The sequence below is a fragment of the Selaginella moellendorffii genome, unplaced genomic scaffold, assembly GCF_000143415.4.
Source record: "Selaginella moellendorffii unplaced genomic scaffold, v1.0 SELMOscaffold_93, whole genome shotgun sequence".
Classification (NCBI taxonomy): Eukaryota; Viridiplantae; Streptophyta; class Lycopodiopsida; order Selaginellales; family Selaginellaceae; genus Selaginella; species Selaginella moellendorffii.
Window position 1 is genome coordinate 203,449 of NW_003314354.1, and position 18,631 is coordinate 222,079.

Below are 18,631 nucleotides of genomic sequence, written 5' to 3' on the forward strand. Positions count from 1 at the left end.
TGGATACCAGGCGTGGCTCAACGGAACCTCGCTCTAAGCCCATGGCTAGAGCACCTAAAGGCGAAAGGCAGGGAGAGTACCCAGGTGGCTCGCGTAAGGCCACGATGTTCCAAAATGTTGTCCCAAAAGCCTAGACTGGGGAAAGGAAGAGGAGCAGTCCTCTGGGGTAGTGACCAAGGACACAGTCGTGTGGTGAGGAAGTCCCAGAGGACCATGGGACTTAGTGGTCGGGCCTGTGGGCCTCGATCCAGTGGCAGTGTTGGTAAACACAGCCAGGGGCAGAAAGGGACTTGGTAGGAACTGACAAAGGGACTTTGGGGAAGGCGATTCCTCAGGTCTGTGGGCATCCTAAGGATGCTAAGGAGTGGATCTAGGATGACCCCTCGTGGACAGATGGCCCAGTCTTGGAGAGACGGGATGGTGATGCCAGTGGTATTGGACCACTAGTGCAGCAAAGGTGAATGGGCATGGCCGTAGCCTAACGGGCCGAGATGTCAGTGGTACCTTTGGGTGTCGGTCGTGGGATCGGACACGTGGAGCACTTGGACCAAGTGCAAAGAGTGGTATTGGACCACTAGTGCAGCAAAGGTGAATGGGCATGGCCGTAGCCTAACGGGCCGAGATGTCAGTGGTACCTTTGGGTGTCGGTCGTGGGATCGGACACGTGGAGCACTTGGACCAAGTGCAAAGGTTGAGTGGCATGGATGCCATTCTCGGGGCTAGCAAGCCCCAAGTCCTGAATGGGACTTATGGAGGTTGTGAATGAGACTCCTCCAAGTGGTCAGAGGTGTGGTTAAGTGACTAAAGTAGAATGGAAAAATTAGTCGCTTACAACTTTTTAAGCTCGCTTACAACAATGTAAGCTCCTAAGTTTGGACTTCCCGGGAGGTTACCCAGCCCAGTACTATTCAAACCCAAGGACGCTTAACCCCAAATATCCCAAGACCCTTAACCGATTGGAAAAAGGGGTGCACTCTTGTTCATGGGCCCTTTCCCTCTATATTTGAACCCCATGGATCGTCTCTCAAGTCGTTCCTTTTGGTTGCTTACAATCCACCACGCTTCCCTACAAGTTCACGCCCTCGTGAACGGAAGCTGAGAGCCGCAGCTCTCCCGAGAGCCCCGCTCTCTTGACACCCTACCCCTCGGGTCGAGCCCAGCGGGAGCAAACTGGACCAGCCAGATGTCAATCAACATGTGGTGTGATTCCCCTAGCCAACCAACAGAGTCGGACCTAAGACCGCTCCGATACCAAATGTAAGCTCCTAAGTTTGGACTTCCCGGGAGGTCACCCAGCCCAGTACTATTCAAACCCAAGGACGCTTAACCCCAAATATCCCAAGACCCTTAACCGATTGGAAAAGGGGGTGCACTCTTGTTCATGGGCCCTTTCCCTCTATATTTGAACCCCATGGATCGTCTCTCAAGTCGTTCCCTTTGGTTGCTTACAGGAGGGTCTCAAAGGTTGGGCCGTGGATAGAGCCCATAACAGTAAATGTTAAAGAGACGTACTAGGGGTGAACACCCTCTGGACTTGGCAAAGCAAAGTGTTTTCTATGGAATCGAAAAGAAACCTCAAAACTAAAGATAGCGATCCTATGTTGCTGGGTGCAACAATCAAGGATAGGACCAAAAGACTAGTGGCTAAGAAAAGAGCCATGGGAATCAGGGGAAAGAATTCAAATGGCAAAGTTAAGCCAAGAACACTAATGTGTTGGGTGTTAACGGATTGTGGGAAAAGCAATGTTTCCCCAAGGATGGATTCCCAACCGCTCCAATTTGGCGAAAGGGGAAGCCCCAAAAGGGGGAGTGGTAAGCCGTGGGTAGCCCTAGCACAAATTATGATAACTAGAACTTAATGCCAAATGTGGCATGATATTGAAGAGAGGATAGGATGATGGTGCCCTCAAGTAAAGAACTTCCTAGGATGGGGAAGTGGAGTTGCACCATGTGCAACGTAAGGTGTCGGAGACACCTAGGAAATTGACTGTGAGAAGTCAAAATTAAAACTTCCCAAAGTGCAAAGGTGATGTCGATGGAATCTGAGACTACTCGAGAATGAATAGTGGAATTGAGTTAGAGAGGGAGTCTCTAACGGGTTTAGTGAGAACTGAACCAATAAAAGGGAGCAAACCACCCCAGGTGGTCGAATGAGTCTCTATGTTAGAGAGACTATGCTCCTTAGAGGATGGACAAGGCATGATGAGCCTTTGGTGTCAAACCATAGACAAATATTAGCTAGGTGCCAAGGATGGAAATGGTAATACATGTGGGTATTACTTTATAAAAGGGTTTACCGTTCGATGAGGACATCGAACTTTGTCTATGGGTGGTGGAGTTGTGAGACACAAAATCCCTAGGCCCCAAAGTGGAGCCGGAAGGGCGCCATGTGGTAGTGGCTGAAGCGAAATCCAAATGAGCGTAACACGTTTGGACTAAAAGCTCCAACTTGACAGGTCAAGAGCGGGAGTGGAACTCCCAACAAAGTGCTCAAGGAACAAGCACGAAGCGAGCAATAAGCAAGGCTCCAAAAAGGGACCCAAAAGGACCAACACATGACACGTGGAAGTGTTCGAGATGGACCTAAGTTGGAGTCCGAGATGGAGTCCGAGATAGACGAGATGGACCGAGATGGAGTCCGAAATGGACCCAAGATGGAGTCCAAGATGGACCCGAGATGGAATCCGAGATGGAGTCCAAGAAGGACCCGAGATGGAGTCCAAGGTCGACACCGAGACTAGGACCGAGACCGGGACCGAGACCGAGTCCGAGTCCGAGTTCAAGTCTGAGAGGATGAAAGCCCAAAGCGTTCGTCTCCCAAACCCTAGGGGGTTTGGTGAGCTCCAAAAGTATAGTAAGGGGGAGGACTGCAGTGGAGCCAATTTGGCCAGGAAAGGCCAGTTTGGCTAGGAAAGGCTGTACCTAGTGTTGGGTGATGAGCTGCCCATTGGGAAGTCCAAGACTAGAATGAACACGGACCGACAAGCGGGGTAACTTGGTGAAGTGTTCTAGAGCCGGCTCTAGTTCCCCCGAGAGATCGACTGGCCGATGCTCCCAGTCCAAGTGTGGGTGGCACTACCTACTTGGATACCTAGCGTGGCTCAACAGAACCTCGCTCTAAGCCCATGGTTAGAGCACCCAAAAGCGGAAGGGGGGGAGAGTACTGTAAGGAACCGACTGCCTGAGATGTCATAGGCTAAAGGATCCCCGAAAGCATGACCGAAATGACAAAGAGTTCATCGGATGGGACCGAGTCGAAGATCGAGTCCAAGACCGACTCTGAGACCGAGTTCGAGATAGAGTCCGGGATCGAGCCGAGGCCGAATCGGAGACTGAGTTCGAGACTGAGTTCGAGACAAAGTCCGAGATCCAAATCGGGCCAAGACCGAGTCCGAAGTCGAGTCCGAGATCGGGTCCGAGACCGAGTCCGAAGTCGGGTTCGAGATCGAGTCCGAGATCGAATCTGAGACTAAGTCCAAATACTAATACGGGTCAAGGGGTGAAAGCCCAAAGCGTGCGTCTCCTAGGGGGAGGGTGCTGCAGGGGGTTCCAAAAGTATAGTAGGGATAATGAGGTCCAAGACTAGTCTTGAAGGAACTCTCCAGTGGTGCTTCCAAACTGACTTGAGGTTGAGATTGGGGTCGAGGGGCCTTGGGTGGGAGTGAGCATGGGCTTGGGTGGTGCCGGAGGGGCCACCCAGGGAAGTGCTCAAGAGCAGCTCCCACTCCCGAAAGGGAAACCGACTGCGGTGCTCCCGACTCATGTGGAGTGGTGCCCCACTGTCCTCGCCCTTCCTAGAGGCTTGGGCCTTCCCATCGGGATGGAAGTGGGGGGGTAGAGGTACCCATACCGGGCCGTTAGGCCACGGTGTTTCGCCCCGATGTCCCGAAGCAAGTGTTGCATACAAGGCTTGGGATTTAGAGGGTCCCATGATCAAGTCTTGTTGTACCAAGGGGTGTTAGGAACCTAAAGGCTTGGTGTGCTTGGCTGCTTGTGCCTGCGGGGAGTGTAGCCGAACCTTAAGTCCAGCCTAACTTGGGGAGGGGGATTGGGAGAGATTTGGGAATCTGTGGATGGATGGCTAACGCTCCGTTGCTCGTGCAGTGAGTAGTTGAAACCAAGTAGGACCAAGTAGGAGCTGGTACAATAGGCGTGAACCTTGGCGAGGGAACTTAGCACAAGCCAAAGCAGTGTTGGTTGGATAGACGAGGTAAGCTGGCAAATTGGAAAGGAAAAATTTGTGGATTACAAGTACCCATGAGGCCCACGTAGAGCCACGGTGTTTCGAAATGTTGTCCTAAAAGCCCAGACCGTGGAAAAGAGGACCGTGGGACTTAGTGGTCGGGCCTATGGGCCTCGATCCAATAGCAGTGTTGGGGAACACGACCATGGGCAGAAAGGGACTTGATGGAGACCGGAAAAGGGATGTTGGGGAAGGCTATTCCCCATGTCTGTAGGCATCTTAAGGATGCTAAGGAGTGGATCTGGGACAATCACTCATGGACAGATGACCTAGTCTTTGAGAGACGGGACTGTAATGTAAGTGGTGTCAAACCACCAATGTGACCAAGGTGAATGGGCATAGCTTTAGCGTAACAGGCTGATATGTCGGTGGTACCTTGTGGTGTCGGTCATGGGATCAGACACATGGAGCACTTGGATCAAGTGCAATAGTTGAGTGGCATGGATGCCATTCTGGGGGGCTAACAAGTCCCTAAGTCCAAAATAGAACTTATGAAGGTTGTGAATGAGACTCCTCCAAGTGGTTGGAGGTGTGGTTAAGTGACTAAAGTAGAATGGAAAAATTAATCACTTATAATTAACTCCTTAGTAACAATTGTAAAACAAAAGCTTTTAATAGCACTCACAAGTGGAGATATATATTTAATTTGAAACTCTGGCCAAAGTGACTCAAACTCTTGGAATAAGGGATATGATAATTAATTAAAAACTCTACCAAAGAAACAAAAACAAAATTCTCAACTTCATGTAGATACTCAATATTTATATTAGTATAAAAAAGATTAAAAAAACATACAACTCAACACCAAATTTATAATGAGAATCATAAGAGTAAAAAATGATCAATGTGCTAGGAGAAAAAAACATTACAAATAAGGAAGAAACACTAGAAATATAAAAATGTGGTTCGGCTAAAAAATAAGAAAGGGTTGGGAAAGAGTAAAAGGTAAAAAGAAAAAATCAAATAGTAGATTCAATAATTGATAATTACCATGCTAAATCTTTGGACTATGGACAATATTGCTAAACTTATATTGAAAGCAATAATAATTTATATAACAATATGATATTAAGAGATGCAAGAGAGAGAGCATTGCTTGGAGATAATACAAAAATGCAATAGTCCAGCCCAACTCATCTTTAAAGTTATCTCCATAAAAATTAAAGTCTTCATCACAACTTAGAATCTATTTGAACTTGTAAACATTGTATATATTGTATGTTAATCACATAAAGTTAAGTATATAAAATAGTATAAATAATAATTTATTACTTTGAATGATATAGTTGAAAGGTTAATTAAACTATAAAAATAGTTAAGTCTATAATATTGGTATTATATACAATAGCTTTTTATCCTATCATGATTTAAAATAATATCATTAAATAGTTAAATATTCTAAGTATTTAAATATATTTTAAATATATTCATTATTACACTGGTCCCTTTACAGGTTTATTTAAACAAATAAAAAATTGTTAATAACAATTTATTACTAAATAACCCAATCTAAAATCTTGATGAAAGAGTAGACTTCACTTTATATGAATCACCAATAACAAAATGATAAGTTTGAAAACTTTAGTGATATATTTAGTATTATAGAGTATAAATTATGGTAGTATTACCTCTTATTACAAAAAAAAAATATAAAATCTATCTAAGTGCTTTTGACACGCTGATGTAAATCACACACCAAAGAGTCGAGATTATTCCGTGAAGATCCTTTGTTCTTCATGGCAGTTCTTACCACTTCTTTGATGTGCCTGGCATTCTTCCAAATCTCGCTAGTTTTTGGGTCGGCTTCCATAAGAGCTTTGATCGAGTTCTTGAGATCATCCTTGCGCGCTAGCTCTAACCCAATTTCAATCCCTCGCACTCCAACTCCAATGCCCCATTCGTCGATCACAAACTTCGCCGTGAGAACTTGGTCGCCGGAAATGGGCCTAGTCACCATGGGCATTCCAAATGACATGGATTCTGTGACAGAATTCCAGCCGCAGTGGGTGAGAAATCCACCGACAGATCTGTGTCCCAGAATTTCCAGCTGGGGCGCCCAGGACACCACAAGCCCTTGATCTAGTTTGGACATTCTTTCCTGAAATCCGGGAGGAATCAACGACGAATCTCTAATCGCCCACACGAATTCCTGCCTCGATTCTTCCAGAGCCGACGCGAGCTCCTCGAATTGCCCATTGGCTACTGACATCGTAGTGCCAAATGCGATGTAGATCACACTGGAATCTGGCCTCGCGTCCAGCCACTGGATGATCTCGCTCTCCTTTTTGCATTCGGCTTCTCCTTGCGGGGCGCTGGTGCCCAATTTCTCGGAGAGGAGATGCAGTGGCCCGATGGGCTTGATGTTTACCCCGCTGCTGCGCAGAGAATCGATTGCTTTCCCTTCAACCCCCTCGATCGAATTCACCAGCACTCTGTCAGCCCGGGGAATCATCTGGACCAATTCCTTGAAAGTGTGGAGAATTTTGTGGAGAGATTCGAATGGGATCAACCCAAAAGTGGGATAATTTTCTGGCTGCAGCGATGGAAGCCCTGGAATCGAGAATTTCTCGTGGGATGGATTGCCTGGGAAATGAGGAACAGAGGTTTAGAAATTTGGCAGAGAGAAGTTTGGTGCTGTTACCTGCGAATGGAAAAATGCCCTGCGCGATGAGGCGTGGCATGTGGTAATACACGAGAAGCTCCGCCACAGTCGACGTCCACAGCGCAATCCACGGCACCTCCAGCTTGGCGGCGAGATCGCGAGCCCAGCCAACGTAAACATCCGAGATCACGCAAGAGATCGGGACGCCAGAGCTCTTTCCCACTTCCTCCGCGATCGTCAGCACCGACCCGTCGTCATTGAGAGCCTGGAAACGATTGAAGTAGCGCAGGATCTCGTCCAATTTCGCGGCCTGATCGTCCTTGTGAACTGCCGGCAGGGGCTTGGATGGATCGAGCGGGAGGCACGACTTGATTCGCACGCCATTTTCCCACTTCTCGGCGCCAACGCTCTGTGAATTCTCGGGGGTCTTGAGGAGCGTGACGAGACACCCCGACGCTGCCAAGTGCTGGCAAAGATGGAGGAGTGGAGTGATATGCCCTGGCCATATGAATGGAATGGCAACTATATGCGGAACAATGGCAGCTCCTTGAGATCCCATTTTTTCTTCTCTCGTTTACTCTTTCTCTAAATGAAAACAATGGAGAATTCTTATAGAGCATCTAGATTTCGTGGAAGAACTCTTCAATAGCAGGCGACCAGGTGTTACTTGCTTATTAAGTCGGGAGCATTGCTATAACCATGCCACATGGCAATCCACGCGCCAACTTTTTTATAAGGTTTATACTTCTTTCATGGCAGAAGTACGACTTCTTTCGTGGAAGCTTGACAATAGAGTCGTGACTCTTGGAACTTTGCCATCTCTTTTCTGGAAGGTTGACGCTAAAATGTTGAAACTTTGCCAGCTTTGCCATCTAAGTTGACTATGTTATTTAGCCTCAGGAGTGATGTTGGTGATGTTGCTGGCCTTCCAGTGGCTCCGGGAAGATCTCGCTCGACCCAGGCCTCCGGTGGTGGTGACCATGGTCTTGGAAAGATCCCTGGGAATGGGAATGCTTCCGGATGCTCGACGCTCCTCCGTAATGATCGGGTTGCAAGCTCTCCTCCTTGAGAGTCGCCGGGATCACCGTCTCCGACGAGCTGTGCCTCCAGCTCCCAAACAGGGAGCCATTCCAGGAGCTATGCGAGGATCTCCTCAGCGAGGCTGTGAAGTTCTCCTCCCTCACCACTCGCTGTGGGTTCTCCAGAGCTTTGAGAACTTGGCGGATCGCTGGCCGCCTGGATGGCTTTGGATTGAGGCACATCTTGGCGACGATCGCCACTGCCCATACTTCCTCCAGGAGATCATCGTCGACGAGCAGCGACGAGTCCACGATCTTGCTCAAGTTCTCCTTTTCGTGCCGGTCGATGAGCGGGAGTATGGTTTCCACCCACGTATCAGCGCCGGGATCCATGGTTCCACTTATTCCGAGCTTTCCAGAGACGAGTTCGAGGAGGACTTTGCCAAAGCAGTAGACGTCGTAAGCACACGATGCCACTGGAGAATCTACACGGAAAAACAAACAACGTTTGAGCAAGAAACTAGAACAAAGTTTGTAAAGTTTGTGTTTGTACCTGGGTCTTGCTCGGAAGTCCTGGTTACAAGCGAAAAGACATCACTTTTTGTCAGCCAATTTACGAAAGAATGAAACCAAGCAAGAGGAAACTTACTGTGATCTGCTGCGAAGAAAACGCATGATAAGATTTGGATGAACTCCTCCATCTTGAATCCGAGCCTCGCTCAAGCTTCCAAGCCTCACTTCAAACTTGTCATCGAGAAGAATGCTGGTAGCCTTGATATCCCTGCGATCACCAGCAAGAACATTAGCAAGCAAAGCGAAAACTTCTCCCAAGTACCTGTGGACGAGCGCTGGCGAGCACTCGTGGTGGAGATAACTCAATCCCTCGGCAGCACCGATCGCGATCTTCAGCCGGGTGATCCAGTCGAGCGATTGCAAGATATCTTTCGGCGGACTCGGGACGATCTTCCGATGCAAAGCGCGCGCGAGATCTCCGTGTTGCATGTACTTGTACACCAAAAACTTCTCATTTTCCCGCTCCAGACAGTGGCCGAGAAGAGGCACCAGCCTCGTGTGCGATGCCTTGCTGAAAAACTCGAGCTCGGACAGCAAGAAATCCTTCTTGAGCGAAGTTACGTCCACCCTCTTGACCACGACGAGCAAGCCACCGTCCAGGATACCGCGGTAGAGGTCGCCGGTGTGACCAGCCTTGATCAAGTTAACCGGGTTGAAGTCCTGGGTGGAACGCTGGAGCTGCGCGAAGCTAAACGCCTCACCGATGCATGCGAGGTTTACCGTGACGTTGGCTTGCTCTTGGTCGTGGTGTCGCATGGAGCCGCCGGTTTGCTGCGATCCACGATCGTCTTTGGACGAGGAGCTCGATCTCCTCCGCCGCCGCTGGTCGCGGAGCTGGAACGCATGCACGATCGCCACCACCGCGATGATGAATCCAAAACTCCCGAGAATTCCACCCAGGATCGCTGCTACGTGCTGCTTCTTGCTCTTCTTGTTGCTGCCCGCAAGCCTTCCTCCCAGTGACGATCCCACGATCGGCGTGGCGGTGGGAAGCATTCCAACTTCGCCGGAGAGTTCCAATCCCCTGGACGTGTAGAAGCGCTGGCAATCTTTCTGGTAGCGCTGCCTAGCCACATTCTCGAAGCAATTCCCGGCCAGCGCGGTCGTGTACGTGATCTCGTCTGGAACAGTGCCGTTTAGATAATCGCTCGAGAGGTCCAAGAACGCCATCGACTTGAGTGCCGTCAACCCCTCCGGCAAGCTCCCATAGAACTCGTTGTGAGACAGAACCAGCGCCTCCATCCTGGCCAGCGACGAGAGCTCGCGAGGAAGGAACCCGGTCAAATTGTTGCGCGAGAGATCCATCTTCGTCAACCTCGCGAGCGATCCAATCCCGGCAGGGATCGTCCCGCCGAGAGAGTTCCGCGACAAGTCGAGAACTCGCAAGCTCGCCAGCTTTCCCAGCTCCGGCGGGAGCGAGCTATTGATCCTGTTGCTGGAGAGATCCAAAACCTCAATTCGCTCAAACCATGGCTGCGATCCATTAACGCCGCCACTATCGCCACTACCCAGCCGAGGAAGCTCGTCCAAGAGATTCCTCGATACGTCGAGAGTCACCAGCCTCCTCATCGCTTGGAACGATCCCGGGATCCCACCGCTCAGCCCGTTGGACGACAGATTGAGCGCCTCGAGAGCGACCAAGTTGCCGAGACTGTACGGAAGACCCCCGGTTAAGTTGTTCCCGGACAAGGAGAGGAACTTGAGCTGGCGGAGCTGCCCGAGAGAATCCGGAATGGAGCCCTGCAAGCCGGAGCAAGACGAGAGATCGAGCACCTGGAGCTGGGAGAGCTCGCCGATCCAGTACGGAAGTAGACCCCGTGCATGGAAGCCCGACGCATTCAAGTAGCGGAGGAGTGGCAGGCTTCGAAGTGGATCCACCGAGAAGCTGGGCTGCGCCATCCCGGCCACTGTCCTCTTGAGCCCCGCAAGATGGATCCCCACGACCCGGCCTTGCTCATCGCATTGGATGCCACGCCACGACGAGCATGGATCCTGTGCCGACTTTGGCCAGTAGAAGTTGCGGACCTGGAGCGAGTAGCGGAGATGGCGAAGAGCGAATGCGTCGCCCCTGGAGGAGATTTTGATATCGCCGCCGCCGCTGCTGCTCGAGTGGAGGGGCTCGATCGAAAGGAGCAGCGAGAGAGCGAGGAGGAGCTTCCCTCCTGGTGGTGCTCCCATGATCATCGGGAAGAGAGGAAGGGAGATTGGAGAGAATGGCGCTGGCTGGAATGGAAGCTTTGGTGTAGAAATCGTCTTAGAGCGCTGTGGTGGTGTTGTTTTTGTTTTTCCTGGCAGCGTTGCTTCTTCGTCTTCTCTCTTTCTCTGGAGGGAATGGAGCGACTGGGATCATCCATTGTCCGAATCAAAGTCGAGGCCTGGCGTGATCAACACCCGATTCCTGGGTGTTTTCGGTGCTGGAAAAAGAGAGAGACAAAGTTCCTGAGACCTACGGATTTGACACTCTAGAAGCTGTACGAGTAACAAAGCAAGAAACCACTTTCGCTTACCTCAAGTCGAGAGCGATTGGAGCAAGAACCCTAGGCAGCAGCGCCATCGCGAATCAGAACCAAGGAGGGAGTGCTCTGATGGTACAATGACTATGCCTCAATGAATGAGGCGAGGAGCAAACAAGCCATGAAGAACAACAACAAAGAGGAAGGAGGAGAAGATCACGAAAAAGAAAAGTGTCACGAAATCAGGAAATAATATGGGATTGATTTGAACGTTTTTATACCGTTGGCACTTAAAATCTAGTGAGATGATTGATTGGGTTGTGTGTGTGCGTGCCTTCTGGCAAAAACTGTACTCGCCGCATTAAATTCCTGGAGAATTCCAGCAAGCAAACGCGCCCCAAGCCACCACCACCACCCTGGATCCAGAAAATCCCCCAAAAACAAAGCTTTCTTTCGAGCTATGTCTTGATCCTGGACTGGACCGAAGGTGACCCAAGGGTAATTCTCTTGTTTGCTTGCTTGCTTGCGAGTTCTTTGGATTTTCAAGTTATGGATGGAGGGAAAACTGTTTGCTTGCTTGCTCGATCGATCGGTTGTCCTTGCGTGAGAATTAAATTCGTGGAGCAAGGTTGCAGCGCAGCAGGGGCAGTCCGTGAGAGGCGCGAGAGACCACGTTAAAAATCCCGTGCAACAAGTTATAAGTTTGTAGACACTTCCTCTGGCGCACGATGGCGACTCCCATGTGAGCACCTCTTTATTACACCACCCTCCTTCTTTTAGGGTTCTTCCCAGGAGCCCTAATTTCGGCCACCCGGGATCGAACCCGGGTCGATGTCACGCAAATTTGGTTTACCACCTAACAGTGTTAAGATTGTACGAATGTACGGAGGGCTTTTGCCCTAGCTGCCGAGCTCCAAGAGCTCGATGGAAGATCGATCTGCTGCCGACGCCGCCGTGATGGAGCGCGGCAAGAAGATCGGCAGCACTGGCGTCGGCGGCGGCGCGCTCGTCAGTGGCAGCGGCAAACGCGCATTCGGCACTGTTCTTGCGGCGCTCATCCTGTGCCTCATCGGGATCATGGCATTCTCGATCCGCCTCTTCTCGGTGAGTGGGATGGATATTTCGCGGAGAATGAGCTCGCATTGCAGGTTATCAAGTACGAGAGTGTCATCCACGAATTCGATCCGTATTTTAACTATCGGGTCACGAAGGTCTGCGATCTTAGAGTTTGAAGGCTCAAAATCTAGAACTTTTTCTTGCGTTTCTGTCTTTTAGTACCTTACAAAGGCTGGAATCTACGAGTTTTGGAACTGGTTTGACGATCGGACTTGGTAAAGCTTCGGTTGTTCGTATAAGTTGTGTGTGTGTGATAAAAGATGGAAATTCATACAGGTATCCACTTGGCCGTGTCATAGGCGGCACAGTGTACCCCGGGCTCACGATAACAGCGGGAACAATGTGGTGGTATGTGTTTTTGTTTCTGCGTTCCTAAACTTTGGCTTGTTTGTTTTCTCTCTGACGCTTGATGTAATTTGCAGGATCTTAAACGCATTCAACATCCCTCTGTCTGTTGAGACAGTCTGTGTGTTCACGGCTCCCATTTTCTCATCGTTTGCGGCATGGGCGACATACTTGCTAACTAGCGTACATGAAATTTATTTTGTCACTGCCTGGTCTGATATGCTCTTGAACTTGCAGGAAGTCAAAGGACGAGGTGCTGGCCTAACAGCTGCTGCACTTCTCGCAATGGTAAGGAACAGGAATTTGTCTTGTCTTGTTTTCTTATTCTATTTCACGCTGTAATTATTCCAGGTCCCGTCCTACATCTCTCGGTCTGTAGCGGGAAGTTATGACAATGAAGCAGTTGCTATCTTTGCTTTGATATTCACATTTTACCTTTACGTTAAGGTGAGCTCTCTTGCTACCGGTTTCTCGAGTGTTTCTCATTTGTACTCTGTCCAGACGCTGAATACAGGATCTCTTTTCTATGCAACGCTCAATGCCCTTGCCTATTTCTACATGGTACTCTTTTGTATGTTTATAAATCTGATTCAGCTTTGCTCTCGTTCTCAGGTTTGTTCCTGGGGAGGTTATACGTTTATCATCAATTTGATTCCGATGCATGTCCTCCTATGTATTGTGACTGGGAGATACTCATCACGGTTGTATATAGCATATGCACCTTTGGCAAGTATACTTTTTTGAGTTTTGCTTCAGAGCATAACAGTATAAAGCTTCTTCAGGTTATACTCGGAACACTTCTGGCCGCCTTGGTTCCTGTTGTTGGCTTCAACGCTGTTATGACGTCTGAGCATTTTGCGTCCTTCTTGGTACATACTTTTGCCGAACTTGACGCATGACATTGTCGTTACTATCAGGTTTTTGTAATTATCCACGTAGCAGCTCTTGCACACTACATTAAACGAGTACTAAGCCCCAAACAATATAGCACAGCGGTGTCATTTGTTATCACTTTTGGCATGTATGAGCGTGCCATTTGAGTTTCTACTTTTATTCAATGGTTTTGGTTTTCAGGGCGGGAGCTGCTGCTTTAATAGCAATACTGGCCGCAATGGTAGCTGCGAGTCCCACGAAAGGCTGGAGTGGGAGAAGCTTGAGTCTACTTGATCCGTAAGCTTTTACCTTGTTTCCTAAAGGTCGGTGGTAATGTTTTTTCTTTTTCTGACGCAGGACTTATGCGAGCAAGTACATTCCTATAATAGCCAGTGTCAGTGAACATCAGCCGCCGACATGGCCATCCTACTTTATGGATATCAATGTGCTCGCTTTTCTCGTTCCAGCTGGTATTATCGTAAGTTCGTTTACATGTTGTGAAGATTTGTTTTTCTGAAGTTGTGATTAATAGGCATGCTTTCTTCCTCTTTCCGACTCGAGCTCGTTCGTCGTGCTGTACCTGGTGACTTCAGTCTACTTTTCTGGTGTCATGGTTAGTAAAATATTCCAATCTTCCGGAATATCTAACGACTGTGTGTGTAAAGGTGCGGCTGATGCTTGTGCTGGCTCCAGCAGCTTGTGTTCTATCAGGAATTGCCTTGTCGGAAGCATTCGCCGTCCTCACTAGATCGATCAAATATCAAGACTTATCGGAGGCAAGTTTACTGTTTTCGTTTCCACGTTCTAAAGTCCATCGAATTTTTATTGTAGAGCGCTGCAGTAGACAACACTGCAACACTGAACAGCACGAATGAAAACGAAGCTAGCGTTAAGGAAGTGAAGGACAAGGCGCCGAAGAGAGGCAAAAAGAAAACTGTGGAGAAAGAAGTGGAGAAAAAGCGAAAGAGGCTTCTTGGCTTGCCCATGGAAGCATCTGCCGTGGGCATTCTTCTTCTCCTTATAATGGGGAGTTTCTATGTGGTATGTCTACTTTTCTTGTTTGTCCTGTATATGGTTTTAACACTGGCAAGTATAGGTGCATTGTGTTTGGGCTGCAGCAGAAGCATACTCTGCGCCGTCAATAGTTCTGACATCACAGACTCCTGACGGTGGTTTACACGTTTTTGACGACTTCCGTGAAGCATATGCCTGGCTCAACCACAATACGGGCGAGGATGACAAGGTCTGTTTGTGGCACATGTATTCCCTGCTAAAGATTCATTAAACACTGAAGGTGGCGTCGTGGTGGGATTATGGCTATCAAACGACAGCAATGGCAAACAGGACTGTCATTGTAGACAACAACACATGGAACAATACGCACATAGCCACCGTGGGAACAGCAATGTCTTCACCGGAGCGACAAGCTTGGGAGATTTTCCAGTCACTGGATGTCAAATACGTCTTCGTGATTTTCGGAGGTGCTTGATTTTCCTGCTTGATTCGTTGATAGCTGATGGTTTGAACAGGTCTGGTGGGATATCCAAGCGATGATATCAACAAGTTTTTGTGGATGGTGCGGATAGGGGGAGGGGTTTTCCCGCATATTAGGGAGCCTGACTATCTCGTAAGCATCCTCTCTCGTTGATTTTTAACTCTATCGAGTTCTCGATTTGCAGAGAGATGGTCATTACCGCATTGACTCTCAGGCAACGCCAACGATGCTAAACTGTCTCATGTATAAGCTCTCGTACTACCGGTATGGATTCCTTCAGTTTTAGATACCGTGTTTCTCTGACGGAGATGACAATACAGATTTGCGGAGGCGGATGGTAAAGGATACGATAGAGTAAGAAGAACCGAGATTGGGAAGAAGTACTTCAAGCTGAACTACTTCGAGGAGGTAGAAAACTTTCGTGAAGCTGTGATCTTCTCCCGCATTGATTTCACATGATTTCACAATCATTATTTCAGGTGTTCACGACGCAACACTGGATGGTGCGCATCTACAAGCTCAAACCTCCTCGGAACCTCGTGTCTGCTGTCAAGTCCAAGAAAAGGTTCTTATGATTTCTCTTCGCTGTTCCCATCGTGTGAATTTCTCTCTTGCAGGACGCAAAAGAAGAAGACAACACGCTGAAATAAGTAGAGGAGCGAATTTTTGCAGGCAAAGACTTTGGAAACTAAATCTAAACTTGAATCAGCTAATTTATCCATACTCCACTCTCCCATGATGGTGATTTGGAACTTCTTTGCAAAAGAAGATCTGATGATCACGTCTCAAGCAATAGTGTTCGCTACTTTTCAACAGATTCTCGAGCTCTCTTTCTCAATCTTTCGCAATGAGAAAATTTCTTGTTTACAGTCCCTTACAACCCACCCACTTTTGCAGTTGAGTCTGGTAGCCCTTGATCAAAGCCCTGTTGTTGACATCCTTAACATTCTTTCACTGCATTCTGAGTGATTCGTTTCTGATATTGTTTCCTTTTTACACACTTTAGTCAGCGCGTTTCCAAATCTGGGCTCAGTAACTGAGGGCTTAGTCGCAAGAAAGGGGCGTTACACGCCAAGGAACTCAACAATAGAGAAGTTGTTACAACTCGTTCAGCAGAGAGGTGCCGTCCTGATACAGGCTCCGCCTCATAGCGGAAAGACGTCTTTCCTGCAGTTGGCATATTGGAGAGCACAAGGCTCGCCAAACTGGGAAGCTGTTTATTTTATCAATCTTGCTACCGTCAGTGACACAATAAGCTTCGGGTTAAGGTGATGGATCTCCTTGACCCAGGTGGTCCGAAGAGGCTTCTTATAGTTGACGAAGCCCGGGCTGCATTTGGCCGTGACTTGTTGTTATGGAAAACTCTGAAACAAATGCAAGGGTTATTATGGGTACTTGAACATAATTCTTTCGTCAGGATGAAACTTATCTCCTCATGAGTTTTATGCTTATAAATTGCTTCTCAGGTGATCATGGTCTTTCTTTGCAATTCAGTGATGAGGAGGCAGTAGACCTATGGTTAGTGTGGATGCAGTACTACAGATTCCTAGACCTTGGTGATGAATTACAAGATTGGATTGCCAGGAATAATGGCGGAAAATTTGGATTGGATCGGACACTATTGCGACGAAAAGGCCGAGCAAGCTAAGTGAGTAATTCATCCATAGGCTGCAGACGATCGATCTCACTATCATTTTTGCCAATTGTCGGAGCATACAATCGTAAGCTGTGCCGTGTCTTGAAGTTTGCAATAGTCTGACAGGTTATACAGGCTGTACCACAAACTTGATAGTCCCTCCGGTGTTTATCATCTCTTAATAACGTGCTTACTTGCGAATCTCGAGGTATGCATTCACTTGGTAGATCTTTATGTGTTGGACATGTCCTTGGAGTTGTAGGTGTCGCATGATTTGCTTTCACAAGAAATGAAACACGCTGTGGATGAGCTACTTCTGCATGGCCAGCTTATGAAGAATCATTGGGGAAATTGCTGGTTGCTTTCTAGAGTGCACGAACGTTATTTCACCAGGCTCATCTTCAAGGGTATACATGGGAATCAAGCTGTTCCTTGTCAAAGTTTTGGAGCGCTTCTCATCGAAGGTGTTACGAAACAGCTTGTCACGGGGTCGAGCAGATGAGGCGTACGAGCGCGATCTGATAAATGAGTTCTGCAGGTGTGTGATTTGGATCTCTTCCTTTTGTGACAGCAATGTGTTGCAGGTCAGTATGCTTCTTGCTTGAGCCTGGCATCTGGCCATGTCCCGATGTGGGACCTTGTTCCGGTCTCAAAGGCTTAGTTGATTACTATTTGGCACAGTTTTGCTGGTATTTTGAATTGATGAGGAAGGGTACACAGATCACAAGACGTTCGCATCTTGAGAGGTAATTAGATGCATTTTCTTGTTTGTTTTACTAATATACTTTCTTTATGTTCCAGATTCAGTTAGAACGGCCGGTGTTGGCTCCTGTTTTCTGCTGGACCTTTCAAGGCTTATGTTGTAATTGATATTTCGAATGAGTTTGAATTTTTGGATAACAAGCCGGATGAATATAGAACAGACTTGGTTGCAGTTGCATTTTCTTCTGACTTCAAAACAAATATTACGGTGCTCCAGGTGCTGGCGCTGGTAAAAGACCGATCGATCTTTCTCGGTGATCTGGATTGATCGTCTTTCTTAGTCCGCTTGGTGTTCTTGGAGGTGGTTCGACATTTTTTTAATTTGAGAGATTGCACAATCTTTGAGGGTGGAGCTTGGTGTTCCAATCACACATCTTGTGCCAAGCGCGCGAACCTCGCTCGGCTCCTCCAATCTCATGGATAGACAGACGCTGTTTTTCGGGATTCTCAGCAATTCGGCTCAAGAATTTCCCGCGTTGTGGATTGGACTTTTACAAGTACTTGATGGAACATCTTTTGTTCAGAGAAGATTTGAGCAAGGGTATGATCAACGCTGAGATGGTTTGTCCGGTTTTTTCTTCGTTTTCGATTCCAATGCACGAGCTCTAAGGAGCTTATCCATCTCATTTCATCCTGCCTTCCTCCTACGAAAGTTCTAAGATTTCTCTTGCCAGATTCGCTCTCGCCTCTCGCTCAAACCCGGCGTGGAAGAAATCCGTCCAGAAGAGGCGCTCTCGCTCCAGAAATCGCTTGAGCACGCCGGCTCTCTTCTCGCGATACACGCTCTCGGGAACCCACGAGTACTCGCTCCGGATGCCCTCCTTGTACGCGTCGTATTCCTCCTTCCCGCGTCCCAGGATGGACAGATCGATGTCCACCACCAGCCTCTCCGCCTGATCGCCAGCTCCAGTGTGGTCCACCGTCGCCAGGATCATCTTCTCAATCCTCTCCCGCGCGCTCGCCTCCATCCCTCGCGACAAGTCCACGAACAGCGCCGCGCTCTCGGCCTCGTTGCTGCTCGATTTGGGGTCGTAGATCGCGTCGTGGAACCAGAGTGCCACGGCAACCTCGTCGAGCTGAGCACCCGTGAGTGCTGCTAAATCGGAGCTGCCGTCCTGGCGGAAATCGGCCAGCCGAGCCAAGCAATCGTGTATGTGATTCAAGCCGTGATACTTTCGAGCCGGATCCGAGTAGAGTTTCTCGAGAGTCCCATGCACGCTGCGAGCCTGCTGCTCATCCTGCCCGCTTACCCTCGTCCAAAGCGCGCAGAAGTCTGCCATAGCCGGAGCCCTAGAACCCTTTTCGCGCCTTTATATTGGATTTGATTAATTTTTGTATTTTATAGTTTACCAGGAGTCAAGTTTGGAAGTGAAGAGTACACTTCCATATGCCATTTTTCGCTCTTCTATCTATCTATCATCAAACGAGATACGTCCTCTCCAATTCTTGAGGCGCACCACCTCCTCTCCTCTTTTGCCAGTTATGGTGACACTTGCTGTGCGCTCGCTGGGACG

At 48.5% G+C, this 18,631-nt stretch overlaps 4 protein-coding genes across 4 annotated transcripts; 1 reads left to right on the top strand and 3 right to left on the bottom strand.

The window, feature by feature from the left end:
- Positions 1-5,814: 5,814 nt before the first annotated feature.
- Positions 5,815-7,492, bottom strand: LOC9629489 (anthocyanidin 3-O-glucosyltransferase 7). Its single transcript, XM_002989039.2, has 2 exons — positions 6,885-7,492; positions 5,815-6,826 (listed from the first exon to the last, which is right to left on the bottom strand). Exons 1-2 carry the CDS (start codon positions 7,402-7,404, stop codon positions 5,904-5,906), a joined length of 1,443 nt encoding a protein of 480 aa, XP_002989085.1. The 5' UTR covers positions 7,405-7,492; the 3' UTR covers positions 5,815-5,903.
- Positions 7,493-7,539: 47 nt separating this feature from the next.
- LOC9629490 (probable LRR receptor-like serine/threonine-protein kinase At2g16250) lies at positions 7,540-11,084 on the bottom strand. Its single transcript, XM_024662847.1, has 5 exons — positions 10,945-11,084; positions 8,700-10,851; positions 8,514-8,645; positions 8,418-8,437; positions 7,540-8,349 (listed from the first exon to the last, which is right to left on the bottom strand). The coding sequence occupies exons 2-5, from the start codon at positions 10,619-10,621 to the stop codon at positions 7,742-7,744; spliced, it is 2,682 nt and encodes an 893-aa protein (XP_024518615.1). The 5' UTR covers positions 10,622-10,851; positions 10,945-11,084; the 3' UTR covers positions 7,540-7,741.
- A 686-nt stretch (positions 11,085-11,770) lies between these two features.
- LOC112341896 (dolichyl-diphosphooligosaccharide--protein glycosyltransferase subunit STT3A-like) lies at positions 11,771-15,471 on the top strand. Its single transcript, XM_024662874.1, has 23 exons — positions 11,771-11,994; positions 12,039-12,101; positions 12,166-12,221; positions 12,283-12,354; positions 12,429-12,534; positions 12,589-12,639; positions 12,703-12,798; positions 12,853-12,912; positions 12,964-13,077; positions 13,134-13,220; positions 13,269-13,372; positions 13,426-13,521; positions 13,582-13,702; positions 13,757-13,837; positions 13,890-14,000; positions 14,056-14,265; positions 14,321-14,467; positions 14,519-14,705; positions 14,754-14,851; positions 14,904-14,983; positions 15,040-15,127; positions 15,199-15,284; positions 15,337-15,471. Exons 1-23 carry the CDS (start codon positions 11,815-11,817, stop codon positions 15,362-15,364), a joined length of 2,322 nt encoding a protein of 773 aa, XP_024518642.1. The 5' UTR covers positions 11,771-11,814; the 3' UTR covers positions 15,365-15,471.
- A 2,290-nt stretch (positions 15,472-17,761) lies between these two features.
- LOC9629491 lies at positions 17,762-18,397 on the bottom strand. The gene has a single exon (XM_002989041.1). It carries the CDS (start codon positions 18,395-18,397, stop codon positions 17,762-17,764), a length of 636 nt encoding a protein of 211 aa, XP_002989087.1.
- Positions 18,398-18,631: the final 234 nt, after the last annotated feature.

Coding starts and splice junctions, on each gene's coding strand:
- LOC9629489 (XM_002989039.2), bottom strand. CDS start 7,404: ATGGGATCTCAAGGAGCTGCCATTGTTCCGCATATAGTTGCCATTCCA. Junction 6,827..6,884: donor GGGCATTTTTCCATTCGCAG/GTAACAGCACCA, acceptor CTCATTTCCCAG/GCAATCCATCCCACGAGAAA.
- LOC9629490 (XM_024662847.1), bottom strand. CDS start 10,621: ATGATCATGGGAGCACCACCAGGAGGGAAGCTCCTCCTCGCTCTCTCG. Junction 8,646..8,699: donor TCGCCAGCGCTCGTCCACAG/GTACTTGGGAGA, acceptor TGGTGATCGCAG/GGATATCAAGGCTACCAGCA. Junction 8,438..8,513: donor TTTCTTCGCAGCAGATCACA/GTAAGTTTCCTC, acceptor GCTTGTAACCAG/GACTTCCGAGCAAGACCCAG.
- LOC112341896 (XM_024662874.1), top strand. CDS start 11,815: ATGGAAGATCGATCTGCTGCCGACGCCGCCGTGATGGAGCGCGGCAAG. Junction 12,640..12,702: donor CTGCTGCACTTCTCGCAATG/GTAAGGAACAGG, acceptor TAATTATTCCAG/GTCCCGTCCTACATCTCTCG. Junction 14,984..15,039: donor TATAAGCTCTCGTACTACCG/GTATGGATTCCT, acceptor ATGACAATACAG/ATTTGCGGAGGCGGATGGTA.
- LOC9629491 (XM_002989041.1), bottom strand. CDS start 18,397: ATGGCAGACTTCTGCGCGCTTTGGACGAGGGTAAGCGGGCAGGATGAG.